A 14839-nucleotide genomic window follows, 5' to 3' on the forward strand; every position below is an offset into this window, starting at 1 on the left:
TTTGCGGAAAAGAAAAATTATATCCTCACCAAGGAAATGTACAATTTCAAATAAAACTAGTCGTGTGTGGTGGTCCGTGAAACGTTTAGAGGTTGAAAAGGGGTCTGCACACTCAAGAAGGTTGGAAACTGCTATTGTTAATACATTTGTTTTATTTTTACCATAAAGGTAAGGGTGTATTTACCCCAGTGAAGTTAATAAGCTGTCGTGCTTATTTTTCTTTAGAGGAACAAATGAACCTTAATGTCTCTCTAAACTGTCCAGGAGGGGGCTGGACATTGCAGAGCATGTGGCTTTGGGAAAATATGGGACTGGGAGTGTGCTGGGGTCACCACGCTGGTTGTAACCAAGGCTGGTGGAAACCAGTGTGGGGCTGTAGACAGGCTGCTGGGGTCAGAGTTGCTGAACCAGAGCTGTCTAACGCACACACACACTTAGCGCTGCAGTGGTGCAGCTGTGCCACTGTAGTGCTTAGTGAAGATGCCACCTACGCCAACAAGAGAGCTTCTCGCATCAGCATAGGTACTCCCCTCCCCAGAAGTGGTAGCGATGTTGTTGGGAGAAGTCCTCCCCTCAACATAGTTCTGTCTACATGGGGAGTTCGGTAGATATAACTTCATCGCTCAGGAGTGTGGATTTTTCACACCCCGGAGCAATGTCGTTATACCGACATATGTTTGTGGTGTAGACCAGGGCTCCGGGTCTGACCTGCATGCTGCTAGGCTGGCTCTGAGCATCCCAGGCTGGGAGTTACAGCAGTAAATCATTGTAAGTCCTCAGCGTTGCAGAGCAAGTGATGACAAAATCTCTCACTGGTCTGGATTGCACTCCCAGCCCCATGACTCATAATTAGCCATATTTTTAGCATACAGCCATAACTCAGAAAACCTCTGCATACATACATTAGGCAAAAATGTTGGTGATCAGTGAGTTATTAGCTTTCAAATGATACCTCGCAAGGTATATTTTGTACAGAGATTATTACCATAGTGTGTAGGGAGTGAATATATGGGGTGCTTAGTGTTACAGTAAGATACTTAGACATCTGTAAGACATTTGACTTGGTACCACATGACATTTTGATTATAAAACTAGACAGATGTAAAATTAATATCGCATATATTAAATGGATTAAAAGCTGGCTAACTGATTGGTCTCAAAATGTAATTGTGAATGGGGAATCATCATTGAAGGGGTGTGTTTCTGGTGGGGTTCCACAGGGATCATTCTTGGCCCTACACTATTTAATATTTTTATTAATGGCCTGGAAGAAGACATAAAATCATCACCGATAAAGTATGCAGATGATACAAACATTGGGAGAGTGGCAAATAATGAAGAGGACAGGTCGCTGATACAGAGCAATCTGGTTCCCTTTGGTAAGCTGGCGGCAAGCAAACAATATGCATTTTAATGTGGCTACATGTAAAGTTATACATCCAAGAACAAAGCATGTCGGCATACTGACAGGAGTGGGGACTTCATCCTGGGAAGCAGGGACTCTGCAAAGCATTTGCGGCAGGGAGGGTGGATAATCAGCTCAACATGAACTCCTAGTACAACACTGTGGCCAAAAGAGGTAATGTGATCCTGGGGTACATAAACAGGGGAATCTTGAGTAAGAGCAGAGGGGTTATTTTATCTCTGTGTTTGGCTCTAACGCAATGGCTGCTTGTGTCCACTTCTGGCGTTCACAATAAGTCAATTCATTGGAGCGGGTTCAGAGAAGAGCCAGGACAATGCTGAAAAGGTTTAAAAACCTGCCTTCTAGTGACAGACCCCAGGAGCTCACTCTGTTTAGCTTAACGAAAGGAAAGTTAAGGGGTGACTTGATTACAGTCTGTCAGTACCTACATGGGGAACACATATTTAATAATGAGCTCTTCAGCCTAGCAGAGAAAGGTCTAACACGAGCCAGCGGCTGTAAATTGAAGCTAGACAAATTCAGAGCGGACATAAGGTCTGAACTTTTAGCCGTGAGCATAATTAACCATCTGAACAGCTCACCAAGGGTCATGGTGGATTTTCCATCACTGACAGGTTTTAAATCACGATTGGATGTTTTCCTCAAAGGTAAACGCTAGGAATTATATTGAAGTTCTATGGACTGTGCTGTACAGGCGGCCGGACTAGGTGATCACACTGGTCCCTTCTGACCTAGGAACCTATGAATCTGTGAGGTCACTTTCTATTCAATTCTCTGGGATAGTTTTGTGTGGGGTGTCCATGACAATGCCACACAAAGGGACAGTTTAGGAATAAATCTTGCCATCTTGCTCACGTGTAGCAGTTGGCCACGTTTCGAAATGAGCCATTCAGGGTTTCCTAAGGGCAGAATTTTGTCCAGAGAGAGGAATTCTAAAGGTCATCCAGAGGAGCTGGCAAGTCTGTCTCATTTCCTGGTACAGCTGAGTGGACTGAGTGTCACTTAGGGCTTTGGATGGGGGAGTGGTGGCTGAGACATGGCCCCACCCCCACCAGTGGGAAAAGAGTTGAGAAAGTTGGTGCTACCCTCCTGTTTTCTCCCTGCTCCCCAGCTCCTGTCCTGCTATAAATTTAAGTTGGATGTAAACATCAGAGGTGTATAACATGCGTTAGGTCTTTGTTTACCTTCCGTGCTGTGTCTGGTTTTAGCTGTGACTCTGGTGATTAACTTATTGCAAACAACAACCACCCAAATGCTGAGATGCGATTCTGCTGTATTGTAAACACCCACCCACATGCACCAATCAACCCATCATCTGGAGGAACAGATGGGGATTTAGAAAAATATACACAAATGGCAGCAATTCCTTGCTGCTGGTAATAAGCATTTGATGACCAGCCCTGGAATGGAGGGTGAGAGGGTTGAACAAGGCTTTGCTGTCTTGCTGGGATGCCCGTATCCCGTTGTTTACCACGTTATAACGGCAAACAGCTGTGCTTGTAAGCTTTAATGTAGAAAAACGGAACAAGCTAAAACACAAGTGTGCAGGGAGATTTGCATATGTTCAATGGATTAAAACACTTCTTGACAAGCAAAACTGAAATGTAAAGAAAAATAACGTATTTCCCTTCTGTGCCTGCCATGTCTAGGGCTGCATGTCACTGTCTGTCACAGGGAGAGACTCCTCAGACCAGAAACGTGTCAACTTAACATGCTTGGTTTTAGAGATCAGTTAAATGTAAATTAACAGAGAAATCACATGGTGACTTCCACCTATGGTGGAATCCAACACTATCTTCCATTGTGAGAGCTGGGCACAGTCCTTCCTTCACTTGCCTTCTCTAATCCAAATGCACAGCACTGCAGGCGGGAGTAAAAGTCTAAACAATGTTTAAAAGATATGAATTAATTACAAATCTACAGGAAATTCTCCCCCTGGGGAGAGGAAGGGAAAGAAAGAAAGAAAAAACACTTATCACAAATGTTAGTCACCGTGCTTAACGCAGGCGCGCACAGCCAGATTTTCAAAGGTATTTTGGTGTCTCAAGATGTAGATAGGCACCTAACTTACATTGATTTCTCTAGGAATTGGGTGCCCTAGGAATTTCTGAAAATTATTCTGGGTGTCTATCTGCAACTTTGTGTGCTTATATGCCTTAACAAATCTGGCTCCTAGATACCGTGGTGATGGGCACAGTGTAAGAACCAGAATAGAATAGAGAGTCTCCTATGGCTGCAATTGGTCCTAATTTACTTTGCCTTGAGAAAGAGAAACATTTAATCCCTTGTCCCTCCACTATTACACTGCACTGCATTATGACCCAATCCTGCTGTTTTTCCTCAAGCAGAACTCCCTTTAACTTCAGTGGGAGTAAGGCTTGCAGGATTAGGCCCCCAACAAAAGCTGTCTAAGACCCTGTAAGGCATGGAAAAACTGCCGCAGACGTGCAGACAGAGCAACAGTCCATGAAATGCTCCATTACTGAGAATTCCTGGAAGTTGGGTCTGTCTGTCTGCCCCCCTCTCGCTACACAAGTTTGCTGTTAATTAAGCTAAGCATCATTTTTGACTTCTGTAAAGCTAGCAGGGGGCTGATTACTGGGAGAGAAAAGAACAAAGGAGACAGCAAGGACATTTCAAAGAGAGGCAGAAGACGGGGAAAGGAGCTGACAGTAACCCAGTCTGCCTGTGGTTTGTCAGAGAATTTCGACACCTCCCTACATTGATCCGAGGTCTGAACCCTTGTTTACAGGGTGTAAAAAGGTAACAGAGTGGGGGGCAGATGGGCTCTTAGGACAATAGAGAGCCCCAATCCCATCACTGTACACTTTGTAGACAAGTTTTTAGGGTTCCTTTTGCTTCAATTCAATTAGGCAACCAACACTCAGCTGCTTTTCTGAAGTTTATCAGAACCCCTTTGGCCTGGAACCTGTGCTGTATTGGGGCTTTCTAGGGAGATTTCTGGTATTTCCTGGCTACGCAGTATTGGTGGCGTCTACTTCCTGGAAAAATGTAGGGTGTGCAGGAGCACGCATGAAAACAGTCAGGAGTGTGAGTGCGTGGATGTGCTTTTTATTTTTAATTTCAAGAGAAGACATCAATAATAATTATTGAAACTAGATGGAGAGGAAACATCCATTGTGCACTGTGAGCAAAACCAGACTATGAGCTGGTGTGTGATGAAAAGAAAGATCTAAAACCATCAAAATACTAATTGTTTTAAAGTTAATAAAATACTTTGAAATCTCAAAAATTGTTTCTTTGGGGGCCAGTGTGGCTTTTGGGTCTGATATCTCTGAGCTGGATCACTTCCCTCCAACCCACCTAACCGTCCGGATTATCCCTGATTAATGCCTGTTAATTGCAGTAAAACATCTGGCAGGAAAACTCTTTTACTTCTTTCTTTTTAAAAATCTTTCTTCTTTCACTCACTTTAATATGGGGAACTTTTTTTCAAAAAAAGAAGCAAGAAATCACCCCCAAACAGAGAGTGGATTCTTTTTCCCTCCGTCTTTTGATGTGAGCTCACTGTTATTAATTTTCTTCTGCTTTCTTCTGCTCCTGCCTAAAGTTGGACCCACAGCCAGTCCAGGAGCTGAACCGAGTGTGTTCAGCAATGAAGTGAACCCAACGGGTCCTCGGCACACAAGAAATGGTTAGGTGATAATCATGTCTGCATTCAAATGTCTCTTCCTAAACCCAACCTCTCCCCCCCCCCCCCCAACCCCTCCTTGAAGTGAAAAACTTTTGGCTCAAGAATGCGGTAGGGTTGTTCTCCTGGCCCTCCCACTCCTCCTGCACCCCTTCTCCAGCAACAAGGCCCTCCCCCTCTCCAATCTGGATTAGGCTGTACCTTTTTTCTTTCCTTCAGGGGTGAGGGTTTTATTCCCTTCTTTTCTGCCCAGATCTCCACTAAACAAAAGAGCTCTGGGCACATCACCAGATCCAGGACCTAAAGGTATTTAAAGAGATTCAGACTAAATCCAGACCTGTATAAGTGGCTAAGGGCTGATTTCTTTCTCTTTATCTCAAAACTACTTTGCAATTGACTGCCTTTTTTGTAATTTTTGTTGTTGTTGCATTTTTCCCTCAGTTTAATTCTGACATTTAATGCCACGAATTGAAATGTCTTTCCTGCTCCCCTCAGATCTGCCAATCTGTTTTAGCTCAGATTTAATGATTGATTCTCTCTCTTTTTTTTTCTTTTTTCTTTTTCAATGTTGATTTCTTACAAAGGGCGTTTGGTGGAATTTCTCAGAGCTGCAGATAATTTTTTAGCTTTTTTTAACTCTCTTCTGATGGTGTAAATGGCTTTTCCATGCTCTTTTAGCAGGACTGTAGTGTTAACGCTTTCGAGGGTACGTGCCTGTGTATTGATCATTGTTGTGAAATATAATTTCACTGTGGTTAAAGGGGTGCATCTATCATCTCTTCAACTGAAATCTCTGCATGAGAGCTTGGAAACCTCCTAGTGTATAAAACTCTTTGCCTTCTGTGACCACTTTTCCATGTGTGTGTTACTTTGAAAGCTCTAAAAACTACCCCCCTTTTGTCTAGCTGGGGATAATCATATCCTTGCCTTCAGCAGACAGACCTGTATAGCAAAGTAGCAGTTTTGCAAGGCACTGCGGGGACGGCAGTTTCTTTGTCTCTTCCTTTGCCTCTGCTCTCAGCCCTGTTTGCTCCTTCCCACTCTCTGTCTTTTTCATTCACTGCATTTGAGATATTAGAGCCTGAAAAAGTATGTCCCCAAGAGCGGGGAGATTCTGAACAGGGGCACTGCTCTGGAGCTGTGAGTTTTTGAATGGTTTGAACACATTTTCTGCCTTGTCTGTGCTGCTTTTTGCCTGCTTTGGAGCTGGGCTGGAATTGGAAAGTGCTTCTGTAGGACAGCATGGGGGACGTTTAGGGGAGGCTCAGGGGCCCGGCCTCAGGGCTCTGCCTCTCCCTGCAGGAGCAGTCATTTTTATTTTGGGGGAGAGCGGGAACCTGTGGGAGCGGTCTTGGGGTGAAAGATGCTCTCTGGCCCGCCTCTTCCCAGGAGGGCTAGAAGCCAAGGCTCTCCCAGGGACTGGCTCATGGTTCCAGTGCTCTGGAGAGAGGGGGTGGGTAGCAGAGACTGGCTGCACATGCCCGTGTAGGGTTGGGGGGGTCAGGGAATAGGGAAGCGGGGTTGAGGAAGGAATAAGGGGAAGGTGGGGGAGGGGAGATGGGTCAGGACTGTGATAAAATATATAAAATGTACAATACTTTGCCTGCCTATATCAGACCAGCCCCATGGCCACCCCGACCCCGCCTTCCACCACATGCACCCTTAGCCCATGGTGCGCTGCCTCAGCCCAAGCCCAGGGCTGTGCTCCCCGTCACACACCCAGACCTCCACCTTCATCCCTGAGGCCAGGCCCTAGACCTGGTACCCACACTGCCCTTTGCCCACAGCCCTCCCCCCCGGAGCAGGCTCTGCGCCTTTCTCCCCTTCTTCAACCCTCGCCCCCAGACTGTTGATGGCCACACTCCCGCTGCCGGGGCCTGCTCGCCTCACCCCCTTTGCCTCAGACCCTTTAAGACCATGACGACCGGTCCCCGGGGAGTCCACTGCAGGCTTGATGCTAGAGGGACGGGGTGTGCGCAGCACCTCGGACTCTGAAATAAAGCCATATTGCAGATCTCTGTGGGCTCCATGGGCTGGGATGACACAAGCCAAATTCCTCCCCCAGACCACAGCCCACAGTGACATGAGCTGAATCCCTTCTCCTGCCTCCCCCATGCCACAAGCCCTAGTAACACGAGCCAAATCCCTCCCCACACGTGAGCGCCCCAGCGAGTGCGGCTGAGTCTCTGTCACCGTGTGAACTCCCCCCGGCAGGCAGCCTCCTGTCTCCTCCACTAAAAGTGACACACAGAGAAGTGACTGTAGCAGCCGGTCCCTGGGACCCGGGGCCATGCGCTGTATCTGGGGACGGGCCGCGTCTTCTGGCTCCCGCAGGCCTCAGCACAGGTTGTGACAGTGATGCCAGGCAGCCGGCCCTGGATTGAGGGCAGATGATCTGACGACACTGGCCTCCTGTCCTGGGGGAAGTCCTGTTGGCAGATCCCAAGGCACGTTGTACCCACCCCTGAGCTATCCCCTGCAGTAGACAAATATCTGGTGCCAAGGGGCACCCAGGGCCTGCTACGACTGCCCCCAGCACTGGCATAACAATCGCCTCCCCCACCCCGCTCTCAGCTTTGCCCACTAAGTCATGCGGACTTCCTCCAGGCCTCCCCTATCAAACGCTCGGCCCTGTCACCCTTGCCCTACCTTCAGCCCCATAGCCCTGCTTCTTGGAGCTGCATTCAGGGTATCGCAGGCCAGCAGGATTCAAAACCCAGGGCACGTCTGCAATTACACTGAATGCAATAATTGGTTGCCCTTTATGTTTCCAAGTGCTCTGGAAGCATATGCTGGGCTAGAAGAACAGAGTGGAGGGAAGAAAGCGACTCCACTCCATAGAGATCCAGAGGGAGCAGCCTCTGTCAGTTCCCAACTCTTGGGAAAGGAATTCTTTGGCAATGCCTTTGTGCGGAATGAGTGTGTGAGCTTGTTAGCTGGATTCTGCACAGGGAGCCAAAGTCAATGTGATTTTATGACCTCACTCTGTTCATGCTGGGGAGGTGGGGCCTGGGGTGAACCATCATTTTAAAAATGTGAAAGCCCTTAAGAACACTTGTGTCTCCTCTGTCCTGTCTCTGCTTCTAGCCTCAGAAGGGAACCGTCAGGACGGCAGCTTGGCATTCAGGGTTTGCTGCCACAGCCCATCCTCCACCGGGGCAGCGGGGACCCTCCAGCTGGAAGAGGCTTTCAGGGCAGCAGAGGGAATCAAGGAACCCTTGCCACCATGGGGGTATTATGGCTGGCCAAGTTCATGCTAGGATGTACAGCGCTTTTGTACATGGAACAAGCCGAAGGCCAATACGAAGGGGACTTGCAGACAGACAGATTTGCAGGCTATGAGGAGAGACAGCCAGCAAATAGAGTGAGAAGAAGAGGCCAAGACGCTTTACGAGGGTATGTTTAATGTTCATTTCTTTTTTATGGTACAGAACTTGGGTTATGAATGTAGACCATAGAGTCTGAAGACCAGACCTGCTTTTAAAACTGCCTTTTCTATATTGTGTGTGAGGTCAGCAAAAATCCTGCTCTGCAGCTTTTTCCAAAGCTCACATGAGGAGAAAAAGCTGATTCCCCAGGAGAATTCAGTGTCTGAGGAGCACAGAGAGAGCCCAGTTGGTTAGCCCAGTCTCCCAATGCTGCAGCAAACCTGAGAAGGGCACAGGAATCAGGCGAGGGGAAGTGAACGCTCAGCTGCGTTCCCTTGGGTCAGAGTGTCCCAGCAGCAGGGCCGGGGAATGAGATCCTGATGAAAAGCTAGTTACATTCTGCATGCAGAAAGACACCACAGATATTACAGTTAGAGTTTTCCGTGTTCCAGCTTTGCGCGGGGATGCTGGAGCGCTCAGAGAAAAGGGCAGAGAGCTTGTCATGTCCAGCTCTCCAATGCAAATCCAGACCTGGGCCTGCGTGTCTAAAAGGCCTTATTGTCTGATGGCTGGACTGGTGTGGTGGCCTTGTGCGGTCAGTTGGTGGTTCTGGGTCCAGTTCTCAGTGGACAGGGACCCACCTCCCTGGGCTCTGATTAGCAGACTCATTCAATGATCAAGTGGGCCTGAAAACTGAACCCTCTGGCAGCCAGGGAGGGGGTGCCCCCAAGTGAGGGGTGGCAGGGCACCGTATGGGGAGTTTGCGCTGCTGCCCACGCTGTAGCTGGATTGTCAGCCTGGCACCTCTCACCGTCCCTGCTTGGACTCCAGTGTATTTTGAGTCTGCTTCTCTGTAGTTCTTGGGAAACTTTCCTGTTCCGGTGTGCGGAATCGGAGCAGCCCCGGGCCACCCCAAAGGCAATGTTCCTCCCACACTTGCCTGGGGGCGCTTCTCTCATGGAGTCACTTTTTCTGAAGGCTGTACCCTCAGCACCCACACGGTCACACGTGCAGCCATTGCCCTGGAGCTGGAGCACAGAGCCTGGCAATGGCAGCTGATGACCGACAGCCAGGGCAGGGCCCTGGGTTTGGCTGTACCCATTCCTAGCGTTGAGACATCTGTGGCTAAACTCTGTGAATCTGAAAAGGTGGACAGCGACCATGGAGGCTGCATCTGGAGTAGGGTCAGTCTTTAAAAGCGAGCCACCAAAGGCAGCTCTGAGTTGCTCATTGCCACGGTAGGACAGGAGTGGTCTCCACCCCTAGAAGCGCTCACGCGGCCTTGTCGTGCTCCCTTCAGTCATTTTCAAGTGCCTCCTTCAGATAATTTGTTCATCCCGACGTGCTGCCAATCACTGACAGGGGAGCAGGGAGAAGGTAGAGAGTGTAGGGCCATTTTTGGAAAGGAGGAAGGTAGCGTGAATTCCTAGGCCAGAGCCCCTCAGTAACACCGATCTGAATGCCCAGGGCTATGCACGAAGGATTACTGAACCCAGAGCTGGGGGCTGGGTTTGCTGTCACACTAACTGCAGCATTAGCATCTAACTCAGCATTTCACCGAGCACTGTGTTGTACCTGAGAGTGAGGAAGCAACATGCTGTAGTGAGACAAGTTTGTCTTTTGCCTTCATCCTGTGATCTCAGGGGACTTCAATAACATCCCCCAGCCTCATGGCCCCCATGGAGGGAAGGCACATGTGCTCATGGATTGAAGTAGGGCAAAATGTTCAAAAGCACCATGGTAATTTAGGAGCTGAGGGCCCGTTTTCAAAAGTGATTTTAGAAGCCTAAATCCCACTGACTTGCAATGAGACTTTGGCTCCCAAGTAATTCTTGAAAATGGACCTTAGACTCCAAGTCACCTGGAGGCTTTTTCAAATGTGACTCACTGTAAGTGCCCCACGCACTGGAGGGGCTCTCTGTCATTGTCGTTTGCAAGCATTAAAATAAACAAAATGGTGCATGTTTTTCAGTTGTGTTAACTATTCAGGGCACACGGTGAGTTTGAAGTAGTAGCAGGGACAAACTGAGGGTTCCTGGCTCCCAGCCCCTTGCTGGAAGCACTGGGCCACACGGCCATCTCTGTGGGTTTCTACTTGATTTTACTTACAGCCTTTGAAACTCTCCCTGTAGGAAGAGAGAGGGCCTGGTTGGGGTAAATGCCAGGTCTGTTTAGAAAAGCCTGTGGCACTGTAAATGAAGGCACTCAGACTGAGGAATGTCTTGTTACAAATGCTGGAATCTCGGTGCAGAATACAATGTAAAAAGCATTTTGGCAAACCACAGAACCTCTTCCCTAAAGCAGTTTCCACACTGCTTCCAGTGACCCAAATCAAGTGTCTTGTTCCAAAGTCACAGTTCTCCTTCAGAATTTCCAGCTCTCTGGCCGTCTAAGTCTTTAAGCTCATTTGTCTCTGACAGTTTCATCAGAAGCATAACTATAAAACTGTCTGAGATCAGGAATCGACTGGAAATCATCATCTCATTGGGTCTGGCAAATGGTTTGCAGTACCACTCTATGGTAGTGTATAGGTAAACTAGGACTGTACCAAAACAGATCATCTAATCCAATGTCCTATCACCAACAATGACCTCTTCCTGATTTCTCATAACATCTTCATTCTATACCGGACAACCCCCAACATCTTCATTCTATACCGGACAATTGTACAACACTACAGCATGGGGAGAAATCTCTTCCTGACCCCAGCTTTTGATCAATGTATACCCTGAAGCATCAGGATTGATAGCTGTTGCCATTTCTAACTGCAGAAGCTATTCTTATTCAGAAGAATCCAGTCTAGTTCTGAGTCATATTGATAATATAAGAACATTAAACTGGCCATACCAGGTCAGACCAATGGTCCATTTAGCCCAGAATCCTGTCTTCTAACAGTGGCCAATACCAGGTGCTTCAGAGGGAATGAACAGAACAAGGCAACCATCGAGTGATCCATGCCCTTTTGCCAACTCTCAATTTCTGGCAGTCAGAAGCTAGGGACACCCAGAGCATGGGGTTGTATCCCTGACCATCTTGGCTAATAGCTATTGATGGACCCATCCTCCATGAACTGATCTAGTTCTTTTTAAAATTCATTTACAGTTATAGCCTTTACAACATCCCCTACCAATGAGTTCCAAAGGTCGACTGTGTGTTGTGTGAAGAAGTACTTCTTTTGTTTGTTTTAAACTTCTGCCTATTCATTTCATCTGATGACCCCTGGTTCTTGTGAAGCAGTGAATAACAGTTCCTTAGTCACTTTCTCCACACCAATCATGATATTTAGACCTCTGTAATATCCCCCCTTACTCCTCTCTTTTCCAAGCTGAAAAGTCCCATTCTCATACAGAACTGTTCATACCCTTAATCATTTTTGTTGTCCTTCTCTGTACCTTTTCCAATTCTAATACATCTTTTTTGAGATGGGGTGACCAGAACTGCACCAAGTATTCAAGATGTGAGCATACCATGGATTAATATAGAGGCCTTATGATGTTTTCTTTCTTATTATCTATCCATTTCCTAATGGTTCCTAACATTCTGGTAGCTTTTTTGACTGCCGCTGCACACTGAGTGGAACTAGCCACAATGACTCCAATATCTTTTTCTTGAACAGTAACAGCTAATTTAGATCCCATCAGTTTGTATGTGTAGTTGGGATTATGTTTTCCAATGTGCATTACTTTGCATTTATCAGCACTGATTTTCATCTGCCATTTTGTTGCCCAGTCACCCAGTTTAGTGAGATCCCTTTGTAACTCTTCGCACTGTGAGGACCAGTTTACACACAAACCTGCACCGAAACAACAAAAGGAACAAATGGAAAGTTATTTAGTTTAGTTACTTTGGTGTGCCCGTGCATGCAGACCGGCCTTTAGAGCAAGGGAACAGACATTTGAGAGTCTTTGGGTGTTTTTATGGGACAGAGTAAAATAGGACATGCAAGTGGCCTGTTCTATACCATTTACTCTTATACGTCCTTGCATCATGTATTCTCTCACTCCTCTGCTTGCCAGACCAAGGTCTGATCCTGAAACGCTTCCACACGTGTAACTTTACTCACGTTAGTAATCCCTGTAACACAAGAAAGTGTGTAGGACCGGGTCCTAAATAGTCCCATTCTGTTTACGCTCTCCTTTTCATAGACTCATAGAGGGTAGGGTTGAAAGAGACCTCATCTAGTCCAACCCCCTGCTCAAAGCAGGACCAATCCCAACTAAATCAGCCCAGCCAGGGCTTTGTCAAGCCACAACTTAAAAACCTCTAAGGATGGAGAATCCACCACCTCCCTAGGTAACCCATCCCAGTGCTTCATCCTCCTAGTGAAAAACTTTTTCCTAATATCCAAACTCGACCTTCCCCACTGCAACTTGAGACCATTGCTCCTTGTTCTGTCAACTGCCACCACTGAGAACAGCCTAGCTCCATCCTCCCTGCAACCCCCTTTCAGGTAGTTGAAGGCTGCTATCAAATCCCCCCTCACTCTTCTCATCTGCAGACTAGATAAGCCCAGTTCCCTCAGGCTCTCCTCATAAGTCATGTGCTCCAGCCCCCTAATAATTTTTGTGGCCTTCCGCTGGACTCTCCAATTTGTCCAGATCCTTTCTGTAGTTGGGGAGGGGGAGGGGGGACAAAACTGGACACAATACTCCAGACATGGCCAAATAGAGGGGAATAATCACTCCCCTCGATCTGCTGGCAGTGCTCCTATTAATGCAGCCTGATATGCCGTTAGCCTTCTTATCAACAAGGGCACACTGTTGACTCATATATAGCTACTTGTCCACTGTAACCCCCAGGTCCTTTTCTGCCGAATGGCTGCTTAGCCAGGCAGTCCCCAGTCTGTAGCTGTGCATGGGATTCTTCCATCCTAAGTGCAGGACTCTGCACTTGTCCTTGTTGAACCTCATCAGGTTTCTTTTGGCCCAATCCTCCAATTTGTCTAGGTCACTCTTTACTCACACACTGCAAACTTGCTGAGGGTGCAATCCACCCCATCCTCCAGATCATTAATGAGGATGTTGAACAAAACCAGACCCAGCACTGATCCCTGGGACACTCTGCTTGATATCGGCTGCCAACTATACATTCAGACATTGACCACTACCCATTAAGCCCAGTGATCTAGCCAGCTCTCTGTCCACCTTAGAGTCCATTCATCCAACCCATACTTCTTTAACTTGATGGCAAGAATACTGTAGAAGACTGTATCTAAAGCTTTGCTAAAGTCAAAGTATATCACATCCACCACTTTCCCCACATCCACAGAGCCAGTCATCTCATCATAGAAGGCAATCAGGTTGGTCACCTTTTATGCACCTTTTATAGAAGTCTCCTACCCAGGGCTGGTTGGAAAATTGAGAAAATGCACAAAATTTTGGTTTTTTTGCAAAAATTTGAATACTACAGATTTGTGACTGAAAACTGAAATATTTGGATTCAGCTATGGTACAGCATGGGAGTCGTAGTTCAGGTGCCTGCTGCTCCCAGTCTCCTTTATAGGCCAGCCACCCTGGTCAGACTGCATCTCCCATGATGCACCGCAGACTACTGTCTTGGAGAGGAGAAGCAGTACCTCATATGAATCCCTGGCCATGGTGCATCATGGGAGATGTAGTTCTGCTGTGGAGCCCAGCCATTAAGGAGTGCGGGGATATGAGGAAACTGACTTACAACCTCAATGGGGACACTACAGCAACATCTCCAAAACAAAATATTTTGTTTTCAGCCAAAAATATTTCAGTTTTCAAGCCTTTGGTTTTTTGATGAAATTTCAGAATTTTTCATGGAAAGCAATAATTTTGTGGGGGGAAAAAAACCACTTTTTTAAAGAAAACAATTCCATCAATGGAAGATTTTTGACCCGTGCTAGACCTGCACCATCAGATCACTCTAACCATTTTTGCTTGTTTGAATTTTATAAAAATATTTTCCCCTTTTACATTACATGTCTCACCTTCCATCCTGAAGGATTGCAAAGCGTTTTGTAAAGTTAACACACTGTTCACAGCGGTTACTTCATCCATTACTGAAATGCTGCCACCTCTAGGGTGGAACACAACAAGGGTAACAGTATACAGTGACAGTACAGGACAGAAAGGGAAGCACCATGCCTGATCCAAATGCAGGTGTAGGTGGAATTTAGGGAGACAGGATGTAATTACTTTTCTCCTGGATTGGCAGGGAGAGGGACTAGATAACGTAATAGGTCTTCTCCATCTCTGACTCTTCTGAGTTGGAATTTGGACATGATACTGAGCTTCTACCCCACTTCCTCTGAAAAGTGCCATGGGATTGTTAATGACCACAAGTGGTCAGGACCCCAGGACTGCACCTCATTGGAAGAACAGTACCTCCCGTAACTGCTCGATGGATTGTTAGCTGCAGGATGGG

General features: G+C 47.0%; 1 protein-coding gene across 1 annotated transcript in view; it reads left to right on the plus strand.

Annotated features, from left to right (window-relative positions):
• The first annotated feature begins 8288 nt into the window (after window positions 1-8288).
• The window catches only part of FBN3 (fibrillin 3), a 191650-nt gene continuing 185099 nt past the window's right edge, over window positions 8289-14839 (plus strand). Inside the window, exon 1 of the mRNA XM_067554076.1 lies at window positions 8289-8474. Coding sequence (XP_067410177.1) covers window positions 8305-8474 — 170 coding nt within the window. The 5' untranslated portion in view covers window positions 8289-8304. The remainder of the gene's footprint in view (window positions 8475-14839) is intronic.

This window comes from Emydura macquarii, unplaced genomic scaffold, assembly GCF_026122565.2.
Source record: "Emydura macquarii macquarii isolate MOO-44397 ecotype Brisbane River unplaced genomic scaffold, CSIRO-AGI_Emac_v2 contig_306, whole genome shotgun sequence".
NCBI lineage: Eukaryota > Metazoa > Chordata > Testudines > Chelidae > Emydura > Emydura macquarii.